This window comes from Ornithodoros turicata, chromosome 1, assembly GCF_037126465.1.
Source record: "Ornithodoros turicata isolate Travis chromosome 1, ASM3712646v1, whole genome shotgun sequence".
NCBI classification, from domain to species: Eukaryota; Metazoa; Arthropoda; class Arachnida; order Ixodida; family Argasidae; genus Ornithodoros; species Ornithodoros turicata.
This window is the reverse complement of record NC_088201.1, coordinates 30395004-30406941: the sequence shown is the minus strand read 5'-3', so window position 1 is coordinate 30406941 and position 11938 is coordinate 30395004. Positions and strand designations below refer to the sequence as shown.

At 47.1% G+C, this 11938-nt stretch overlaps 1 protein-coding gene across 1 annotated transcript; it reads left to right on the top strand.

Moving 5' to 3' along the window:
- The first annotated feature begins 204 nt into the window (after positions 1–204).
- LOC135397948 (uncharacterized) lies at positions 205–10200 on the top strand. The gene is made up of 11 exons (XM_064629433.1): positions 205–310; positions 2134–3564; positions 4151–4229; positions 4555–4688; positions 4808–4907; positions 5512–5613; positions 6440–6649; positions 6716–6803; positions 8250–8455; positions 8572–8656; positions 9712–10200. The coding sequence occupies exons 2-11, from the start codon at positions 2162–2164 to the stop codon at positions 9933–9935; spliced, it is 2631 nt and encodes an 876-aa protein (XP_064485503.1). The 5' UTR covers positions 205–310; positions 2134–2161; the 3' UTR covers positions 9936–10200.
- The last annotated feature ends 1738 nt before the right edge of the window (positions 10201–11938 follow it).

The window sequence follows — 11938 nt, the reverse complement described above, 5'->3', positions numbered from 1 at the left end:
TATTCACACCGTGAGAGCGCACAGGAATTCTTGATCGTCGGTATCAACTATCACTGTCACCACGGGGAAAGAAATGCCATTTGTTACCGAACTTGACATTGGCGAGGCAAACTGGAAGGAAGGCCAAACCAGTTTGGCCTCTTCTCTGGCAGAACGTGATCTGACTGGGATGTCTTATCTTCCACAATCTGATAAACTCTTTCCGGACCCTGTTCGGAGTGCATTGACCAGAGAGGAACCATAGGAGCACCATCGCCCATTGTACGCGCAGAAGGCATCGGCGCTTCGTAGACTGCAGACAGTTGCTCAGGTAAGGTCTCGGCCACACTTGTACATTGCATAACGACTTGTGTGTGTGTTATCCGCAGTGTCTTTTGAACACCTTTCCAAAATACACGACAGCAAACTCTACAACTTTTTTTTTCGCACCAAGTTGCCGTTTCTCAACTAAAGTGCATTTACTCCTCTTGTTGCGACAGTGCAAAGTAGTTACGTCAGAGTTCATATGTACAAACAGAATTTGATTTGCCTGCGGTGATGGTCGAAGAACTAAATTTCGAAGCGCAAGATTTTGATACAATCGCAAAGTTGACAAGACCTGCTTGGGCCTCCAAAGGATTGTCGAGTGATGATTAAGCCACATATCGCGTGCGACCGTACGTGCTATTTGGCTTCATTAGCACCTACGACGTTATGTCCTCACAGGAACTATATCTATATAGCCTCGATTTTACCAAGCAGTTCCGTAACAAAATGTTAAGGGAAGAGCCTCAGGCTCAGTTCCGTAAGAAGTCATCCCAAGGCGCACGATCAAGCAGGCAAACTTATGGGTTACAACGACATCGCCACCAAACAATCATTGTTATCCATATTTTTTTTTTTATTTACTTATCAATCATTGTTATGCAGATCGCAGAATAACACTCGAGCATAGTTCCACGCGTGGTTATATTGTTTCTTGGCTTCGCTTTCGTAAAGCTTTCCTTCCTCTTACTATCGGTCATTTCTTTGGTTTGCGAATTAGTCCCTCTCATTCCATGCACTTTTCTTATCCCCTTATCTTTGCTGTGGAACGTGGTCCGAGAAGCTATGTTTCGCTGTAGAACGCCTCGTGAAATGTACAGAAACCAAATGGCGATGTTTAAAAAAAATGTAAAAAAGAAAACGATGTTTTTCATTTAAACGCATCTCAAGTTGATAATCTCAAGACGATCTGCATCGTTTTACTATTTCTCTCTCAACACGGACACGGGGGGACCAAAAGGAACGTAAGAATTGCATGAATTCCGTCAGCATTGTGGTTGTACTGATAGAACGGTACTATGCGGAAGTCTGCGTGGGCGCACTATTCTCGTTTTAGGTCCTCATTTTTGTACGGTGTCGAGACATCGAAAGGACCATCTTGCAATACAATACACGCATATATGTTGGAGGTTTGTGGTGGTGAAGTTCGCCGCATTGTTGTTCATATACTTGGAGGAACATGGATCCATCGCCTCCAGTACCATAGCGTGATCCATACTTGTGGGACACTTTGCTTCTGCGAGGTTGCTAAACGATGTTGACGCACTTCAAAGAAGTTCTAGGTGGTCAGTCCGTTGCTCATCCTCAATCAATGACCGGGTTTTGTTGCCTTCCAGCGAACCCCCTCCGCAGTTTTGCTTTGTATATCACGAATGGTCTTGACCTGCAACTGAGTACACTGCCATTGAGAACGACATTGTTTTGTCTTTGCTAAAAAGGAGAGACATAGGCATCCGTTTTGCAAAACTATATGGCCATTTTCAACAAATCATAAGACACAACGACATGATTTTGATTAACGGGTGCCATGTTTTGTTGCACAGTTCTGTTTTAGCAGCGAGGTAACGGGTATATTGCCAACCTATGTTTTATGTCGGCGCGTACCGAAAGACATTCCAGCAAATATCTTGATTACTGCAGATTAATATCCTGATTCTCGATTACAGTACGTATATAGGTAAACGTGCAAACGCGATCCGGGAATTTCTAAGTTTGTGAGGTTACATAATCAGCACCTCTTCATGTTTCGTGTATTTGCGTTCTATATCCTAAATTTTACAAAATGATAACGACGATGATTGTCATAAGTATTGCTCTTATTCTTTCTAGGCTTCGACTAGCTAGCGCAAGAATCGTGATGAAAGCGCCGTTAGCCTTCCTCGCTTGTGCGTTGCTCGGCGTGGCTGTTGCTCTGCCTACATCCCTGAAGTCGCCCCAAGGCACACGCAATGATGATGTCCTCACTGCAAAGGACGCACTCGAAACCATCAAGGAAGCGGTCGAACTAATCAGAGACTTAACTGAGGAGACACAAGATCCCGAGGCATCCCCTAGAATCGGAGGCAAGTCGCAACTCACTCTGGACGAAATCAAAGGTGCAATAAAAGACATATCTCAAGGAGCCAAGCCATCTAAGTATACCGAGGGCCTCAAAGAAGACAAGACGTCCAAGAAGACAGGACCACAAGAGAGGACCAAGGATAACACAAAAGAGAAGCAGGTTGAAAAGCCAAGCGACGAGTCGAAGGAGGAATTCCCGAAACCCGCGAAGGGAATAGTTGAAGATGAACGGGAGTTGGACGTGCTAAACGACCAAGTCGAAGTCAGGAAAGACGTTACAACCTTATTGTCTGACGACGAGAAGAACAAGCAGACAGACGATAAAAAGGAAGGCGTCGTTCCATCCGAGGCCAACGATGACAGAAGTGCTCTGGAACAAGATAGCCACGGTGACACAAAATCCGCTGTTGCCCTTGAACACAAAAAATCGACTGAGCAAGTTAAGAAGCCTGAGGCACATGTAATCGCAAAGCGAGGAACTGACCAGAAATCCTACGAAGACATCGTAGCAGAATCGATACCGACCAAGGAAGAGCAAAAAGATATCTCCTCTGCAGTTAAGGTTGAAAAAGAGTCCTCGGACGACAGCAACAACAACAGCAGCAGCAGTGGTTCTCCGTTCAATCCCATCAACGTTATAAGAGGCCTTGCCCGACCTGTTGTGAATGCCGTTAACAACATACGAGACGGGGTAGGAGTCGCCTTCGCTCCGGTGGTAGACGCACTCACACCCGGGAAGAACAGTGTGAAAGCGAACGAATCATCCGTAGAAGAGAACAACAACACAGACACGCCCCTCGATTCAAACGACACCTGGAAGAGGAGCGAACTTGTCAGTGAAGAGCCCGTGACCTTCATTTCTAGTACAGTGCAAAGCAACGCACAAACTACTCACCCACCTCCAGTGAGCCCAGTGGGCCAAGTTGCTGCTGCCGCCGCCGCTCCACAAGGGGGCGAAGGTGAAAGTGGTGGAGCGCCATTTAACCCTATCAATGCCATCAGGGAATTCGCCAAACCAGTCATTGACAGCGTCAACAACGTTAGGGACCAGATCAGCTCGGCCCTTTCTCCTGTAGTAGACGCCATCACTCCCGGCAAAAGTGCTCAGAATACCACCGTCGAAAATGGAGAACAACCAGAGAGCCCTTTGGAACCCGAAGAACCTGGCCTTTACTCGGAGTCTGAGCGTCAATACACTAAGTAAATGATATTTTGACCAGACATTACTGAGCCTTTTCTACAGTTTGTTACACCTGGAACCCAACGTGTAATTTCGTCGTTCTGAAGGGCGTGTTGCTCGCAGTGGTGCATCACTCTTTGCTACAAGTTGCTCCAAAATTTTTGGAACTCGCACCACGTTGTTAATTTAACACTCTTTTTCTCTGAGGGGTGTGAAAAGAACTGCGAACAACACGGCGTAGGTTGGGAGTGGCTGTAACGCGTATTTGTGGAAGGCTGTTGATTGCTTAAATTATTTACCCTGAAAAATAAAATGGTTAAGTGTACAATTTTCGTGGCCTCGTGCATCATGATATGAAATTTTACAACTCCACTTAATGCAAAATGTGCGTAATGAAATATGGAACATTAAATACGCGAGACTTGTCTTTGCATAGCTCGTATAGTACATGTTGATGACAATTTGCTTGTGACGGCATCAAGAACGAGACTTTTTCTTCCAATAACTCGTTATCATTAACAACGGTCCATTACCTATTCTGCGTACCAACTGCACCACTGTAGCTAACCTAACCTAACCTAACCTTCGTTTCCCCCAATTTGACAGTTACAAGCTCATCTCCACGCATATTGGTAACGACACGGCATCCCTGGCAGCCGTCGCAGCCCTTCAGAATGTCCCAAAGGTAATGACACTTACTAGACAACTTTCGCGCTCATCGTAGCGTCCCCCAAACAAAATCTGCCGAGAATACCGCAGTGACACAGCACGAAAAGGAACGAGTTTTGGCTGCTGCAAATCCACAACAAAACTAGGGAAGGTGGTTCCTAGCATTAAACGCTCAGGCCAGACAACTGCTCCGAGCGCTTTCCATGCGTTACACACACGTGGCGATGGTCCTTCCATAGCATTAAACTCGGGTTCATTGGTATTCGACGCGTACTTTCGGTGACCCGGTAAATCTCGAGGAGCACGGGAGTGCCTAACATGAGAAGCATATCTCCTCTTAGGTGGACTTGTGGAATCATCCGCTGGCAAACAGCAACGTCACTATTCTGCTTGCCCCGGAGCTGAGCGATAAAGTTGAGGCGAACCTGCGTGAAGTAGGACTCGACGTCACTGTCCTCACTGAAAACCTACAAAGGTGTGTCCCCCTTACCCTGAATTCAATAGCCTTCATTGAGGAGACGTAAGATTTATTGAGAATATATATGTGCAGTAAATATTGTCGATTGATGCGTTAAATACCGTATCAAATTCCAGCTGGCTCGAGCGGGAAAAGGTAGAAAACGAACCCGGCTTGTTCTTGGAGCAGAGAGACATCAACAACTTTGCCTACGATAAGTACCATTCCTTTGAAGAGGTAAGTGGATAGAGCTGGTTACTTCCATTTAGGCGTTTCATTTGTTTCAATAGACGCGAATGCATTTTCGAAGGTTCAGCTTCATTATACTAATTATGCAGTACACCTGACATCGGTTCTCAGTGTATCGTTTGCTCCAGTCGTTATTGACGTGATAAACACGAAAAATGTTGGTGCATAGCACAGGATCAATCTATAGGGCGTGACTGTTTAGATTTTGACTGTTTGGATACCCTGTAAAATAAAACTGAGAAAGCAAATGTACAGAAAACAAAATGAACAGCACAAGATAAGTCAACGAAAGAGCATCGCGACAAGAGCCGCCGATATTTCGAACAGAGACTGCTCCTTCTGGGCGCAGAATGGTTTCTGTTCGAAATATCGGCGGCTCTCGTCCTGAGGCATTTCCCAACCGGTTCGCTAGATTTTCTGTATGTCAGCATAAGACAAAGCTTGTCTTGTGCTGTTCGTTTTGTGTTCTGTCCATTTGTCTTGACCCCGAGACTCAGGGCCATGTAGCCAAAGTGAAGTATACACCAGCTCGTTTGCATATTACTTTTATGTTCAGAGCTAGTAATAGTTTTACCTGCAACGACTTCCGCAGATCAGTGGCTACGTGGACCTCATAGCGCAGAAATACAGCAACATTGCCACCGTTCGGAACCTTGGAGTGTCGCAGGAAGGAAGACCCATCAAAGGAATAGCCGTAAGAAATGATTCCGATAACCATGTTTGAAAAGGGGGTGAAGAGAAAAAGAATATGGAAGACTGGGACTTCCCGAAAGGCTTTCACGCGAAGAACAACAATACTGCTGGGTGTCTTCTGGGAAGGTGTTATTTAGTATTGAAAATTAAGCTGCAAAAACCTCCCGTGTGACATTAATGAAAGCTTTTGCCGCACACTATGAGTCGTCCACGTACGTCTTGTACATTCGAATTTAAAATTATGCCAAGCAAATTTGGTCGTCTCCTTCAAGAATTGGCCAGCAAGTAAGCGGGAGAGCCATATAGATGTGAGCTATTAGATTATACTGTGCTAAGTGGCTGCTACTGTCTCTTGTGCAAATGCACAGCGGAGGACGCAGTCTTCCTGGTGTGCGTGCAGCCAGCGTTATACACAGGAAGACACGGTACCATTACTATAAGGTGTATAGCAATGAATGGAATACGCGTCATCAGGCTAACAGAATATTGACCGAAGATGTCACACGAGGAGGGGCGGGTGGATGTTTCCGAGGGGGGCTTCGGCCTTTGACAGCATGCCACATGCAGTACCTAAGGTCAATTGGCCACGGAAATTAAGTGGAGGACATCCAGGTCCCCTTAGATCCGCACCTGATCAAGAGTGTAACAAAAGAGCCATGATTCTCGACAGAAGCATTCTGTATGGCGGCTGCCATAGAGCTGATTCTCTTCACGTTTGCAAAAGAGTCCCTCAGACCTGTGGCTACGGGGTAGAGATCACAGTAACTTATTTATAAGCTACTTCTGCTCATTATGTTCGCATTTTATATGACGTGTTTTCTTCTTAGTTGAGCACGGGAGGAAGCAAGCCGGTTATCTGGATCGACGGTGGCATACATGCTAGGGAATGGATATCTCCAGCTTCAGTTGTACACTTTCTGGGTCGGATGACGTCTGGCTTCGGTTCTGACGCAACAGTGACGAAACTGCTGCAGACATTCGATTTCTATATCTTCCCTGTGGTTAACCCCGACGGCTACGCTTATACTTTCAGCTCTGTGAGTGTTTCTCTCTTCACAAAATAATGTACCGAAGATCTCCTTTACGATGACCTGTTACTGCAGGACCGTCTGTGGAGAAAGAACAGATCAGGTAGCCAGTATGGCTGCAGAGGCGTAGACCCCAACCGAAACTTCGACACCGCCTTTGGAGGTACGTGACTGCTGCAGAAAATAATGCCATCTGGGATATGCCATCGTGCCATGGGATATGCCGAGCAATATGCCCATCGGGTACTGCATCGGAGACGCATGCCCCTTCATTTTTAGCGACAAAAATAAGGACACGCGGTTAGACACTGAATAGGAAAGAACAGGTCGCAACTTTCAACCACTTTTACTGGAATGAGCCGAACATGAAACCAAATACAAGCCTCTCATCCGTACCCTCCCCCTCTTCTTCCATACCTGAGCGCCGCGCACAGCATCAACAGCCCAACAGCCAATCATCGACGATACCGCCCTTCAGAACACCCGTCCGGAGTTGATAAGATCGTTGTTTCTCTGTCAGGGACGCCGTCTCTGCACTGAAGCACTTATCTTTAAGTTGCATTATCGTTTTTGTCTCTAACACATGCCGCACATGAACATCTATAAGACTTTTGTCTGGTTGTACTGGGGTTGACACCGACAATAAATGACGTGGCCTGCAAGCCGAGATCCCTCTTCATCTTTTTTGTCCACGTTGTTTCGATGCTCTCGGATCCGGTCATTCAGACACCCAGAGGTTTCTCCTACATACTCTCGACCGCAGGACGTTGGTATGGAGTACACTACACCCGCGCAACACTCCACGAATCTGTTCCTATGTTTTACCCCGCAAGTCGGACTGGCACCCTCTGCCGCGACCCATCCCGGCAATGAACTCAGCTTGCTCCTGACACTGGGCACAACCTTGATCTCATGTTTTTGAGCCACTTTTACCAGTCGGTGCGTCGCTCCGTGCACATACGGAATCACCACCGTCTTCTCGGGCCGCTCCTCCCGGTCTGTACCGGGACCCCTTGCCTCGCAGTAAAGCCTCGGCGCCCCCGGGGCCCCGAGGCTTGTATTTGGTTTCATGTTCGACTCATTCCAGTAAAAGTGGCTGAAAGTTGCGACCTGTTCTTTCCCATTCAGTGTCTAACCGTGTGTTCTTATTTTTGTCGCTAAAAATGGAGTTGTATACCAACCGGCCCTACTCTTTCTGTTGCATGCCCCTTCGCCTGGGCGTAGATGAAATTTATGCATAGGTGAAAATTATGAAAGAGTGGGGATAAAACCTACAGAACCAACATACAACTCGATAAGTGCTTATCTCAAAAGTAAAATTTGGGGAACCTTTATGAACAAAAAAGGCCGCTCGGACAAGCGAGATCAAGAGCAGGAGAATTTTTCAAGCCTTAGTTTCCCACGTGTCTAGCTATTTTCCTCACCGGCATTCCTTTTGTGGCAATAACAGTCTCGGAATGTATTACTACACGTTTGATGGCTTCCGTTTCGTGGAACACTCCACCTTAACGGACGGTTCCAACCATGAGCAGTATGCGTATGTTGCTTCTTTGCGACTTAATTCAGAATCATGTTTGAAGACCAGTGACTCTACTTTTATACCACGCAGGTGCTGGAACGAGCCGGCACCCGTGCTCCGACATTTATCGCGGAGCCTACGCTTTTTCGGAGGCAGAAAGCCGCGCAGTTCGCGATGGGGTTCTGCAACTGGGCTCCAGGGTAAAGGCCTATGTTAATGTGCACTCGTATAGTCAGCTCCTCATGGTTCCCTATGGAAACGGCAGAGGCACTTACTCCAGAGACTACGCGGATCAGGTAACCATTCTTTTTTTCGCATCAGTTCCGTTTGTAGCAGAGTAGTGTATACGCGCTAGTCGCATGAAATGCTTTAATAGCGCACCAATGAATCCATTTCCTCCCTGTGCAAATAGATCGCTGCAGCAAGAGCAGCATCAAGAGCCATTCAACAAAAGTCAGGAGTATACTACCAAGTTGGCACTATCTCCAACCTGCTGGGTAAGACGATTACACTGTAACAGACTCCAAGACGAGTCAGTGTTTAATTGTGTGTACAAAACAGTTGTATAAAACGGACGCAGAACATGTATTTCTTGCGGAAGGATCTTGTACCCTTCACGCTGAATCTCATTACTGGGTCATGTCATGGTTCTTGCCACCAATTCCTCTGCGTAACTCGTGACATAGATCTACATTTTGTGGCAATAGTAGCATATCGTCTGGTTTTTCAATAATGCGCAGTCATAACGCAACAACTCATAAAAAAACGTTGATAAATAAAGCGCCAGCGCAACGGGAGCGATCCATTTACTGTTTTTTACCACAGAAGTCGAGTAAGTACAAGTAGAGCCTGCTGTGCGTGTCTAATTCCGCAGCACGTCACGCATGTACGGGTACAGTTACCGTATGTTCGTGGCGAAAATGCACGCGTTATACATCGCAGAAGCTCCTGAAAAGTGCCGATGCGCGTTTCACCGCCAAGGTTTTTGTCGGAAGAGCCGTCTTTGAGGGGATGCAGCACGGCCGGCGTCTACAGGGGGTGGGGGGAGCCCACCTAAAGGGGCGCCAAAAAGACACCTTTCCTGCAGCAAGGATACGGGTGGGGGGCGCAAATTTCCCACTTGTCTCCCCGGTGGCGAAAAGTAGACGCCGACCCTGCCAGGCAGCTTTCTCTAAGTAAAACTGGAAGCACCGACGAAACTGATACTGGAAACTGATGGAGCTTCGTGGCACAAATTTAATCGTTTGTTAATGCGCTATGTTCAGGAAGAGAAACTGGGTAATGTCCTATAGTTTCGGTCGTGCTCCAAACACGCGCTGTACAGTTCTCGACACTGCCTGTGCGTAGAGCACTGGCGAGGCTTTTTGAGGACAGCACTGAGAAATTTCCTCAACGTTCGTGCACGCGGGTCTACAACAAGAAAAAATATTGGGCCCGCGTTTGTATTGTATTCGGCGAGTGACCACAGTGCGTACAATAGAATGTTTTGCGGTCCACGGTGATATTACTTCGTGTTTCACGAAAGGCACTAAGCTAATTTTCTGATTTACAGGTCCGGCTGCGGGTTCCTCCGTGGACTGGGCATACGATGGAGCCAGAGTTAAGTACTCGCTCGCTGTGGAACTCCGCGACAAGGGCCAGTTCGGATTCTTGCTTCCAAACCACCTCATCCTTCCAACAGCTGAAGAAATTTTCGAGGGCCTAGTGGCTTTTACCAAATATATCGCGAGAAGAGAACTCAATCAGGAGATCTCGGGAAGTACGATAGAAGGCTAAACACACCTGCATTGTCGAACAGCGTCTGTAAGCATGGGGAAGGTCAATATGGTTGTGGGAGGGTTTTTCGTCTTTTCAAGCATGTTTGCTGTATCTGGAGTGAGAGTTCGAGCTCCAGTTCGTGGTGCTGCGGAAGCTTCGTTTAACTCCAAGTCAGAGAAGTGCGCTGGAAGTAGCTGAAGTAGCAGACGGAAGGCTGTCGCATGCTGTGTGATGGGATAATCACGTAAATATTTGACAAATAAAGCGCATTAGTGCAACAGCATATCACAGTCTAGTTTTTCTCCGACACTCAACGCGTTCTGGGATTGCCTTTGGATCCCTAAAGGAGATTGACCAACAATACATTAATTTTGTCTCGCACGTCACGCTCAAAACTTCTTTCTATACTTCGAGACAAGTTAACTCCTACAGGTCAACTCGTCGGCCCACAAATTCCAAGACGTCTGTGATTGGCTTAGATGATGCCTCCTAGCCATAACGAACTACTCGAGACTGGGAGGTACCCGCGGGTTCGAATCCCGGTGCCGGCTGTGCTGTCTGGGGTTTTTCCTGGGTTTTCCTCAGACGCTGCCAGACATATGTCGGCACAGTTCCCTTAGAAGTCGGCCCAGGACGCGCATACACCCCAGAGCGTTAGTCGTGACGTTGCCCACCTCTGTGAGGCCGACAAGGGCGAGCTCTTTCACCAGCAGCACCACCAGACCACTGCTCGAGGTTTGGAATGAGGAAGTGGAAATGCCTTGTCCCGAGTGATGGGCAGTACTTGAAGTACCCACGAGGTACTTGTACTTTACTTTGATTCCCATTTTCAATTATGTACTCCACTAGTCAATCAAGTACTCCACTAGCGCAGCTGGTTGCCTGAGCAGCTGTAAACGGAAATTATGCCATCTGTTACAGTACACATGGGCATGCACTGGGCTGGGCTTCAGAACTAGCATTTGCATAACAACAACAACAACAACAACAACAAAATGCAACACATTCTCAAGCACAAATTCGTAACACACACTCTTCCTTAGTGCCGTTGTTTGCATGCACCACATACGTTACAAGTTTTTCCTCTTCAAGATGTCACTTGCCTAAATTGGTGAATACAGTACTTTGTACTTTACTTTAAGTACATTTAAAATGTGATACTTTGTACTGTACTTCAAGTACCACTGGTGCCAGGTACTTTGTACTTTACAATTTTGGGTACTGTTTGTCCCAGTGGGCACCGTTCATCGAAAGTCGTAAATCGAAGGTTGACTGCACAGTGATCATGTTACGTTAACCCTCGTCGGAGACGAAGTACTTTTATCGCATTTCCATGCTTCTTTCGCAAACGCGTAACATATTCGCATTAACAAAGCGTGTGAATCGGCTTTCCCGTCTGCGTGGCGTCCGCCATCGTTTCGTATGCCACACTCTCAACGTGGTGACTACATTATCCGCTGGCGGAGATATACCTCTGTGACTGGAGCTCTTATGTTGTCTCGGAGTATAGGTACAAGGGTCGTTCAAAGTTAACCGAGACTTTTATTTCTTGCAATACAATGGAAAATTCGGGAAGCACCAAACTCGGTCACTTTTTCAAAGTATCCACCGTGCGCATCTAGACACCGCTACCATCGCTGTGGCAACTCCTTGGTGCCTTTTGCGTAGGAAGAAGTGGACTGCTGTAGTTGCCACTGCAGGAGATATTTCTGGAGGGCTTCATCTGTGTAGAGCGCCTTTCCTCCAAGTGGCCCAAACAGATCGTAATCGCCTGGGGATGAATCTGAGCTGTAACGGGCATGGGGCAAAACTTCCTAGCGCATTTCGGCCAGAGTTGCTACCGTCAAATTCGCCATGTGAGGCCGAACATTGTCATGAAGAAGAGTGACCCTTCCGGACAACATCCCAGGCCATATTTTGCGAATTGTGTTTCGCACGGCACCCTTTATCGACGTGGAGTAGTACTGGCGGGGCATTAATCGTGACCCTTGCTAGAAGAGCCCACATGGATGACACCCCTC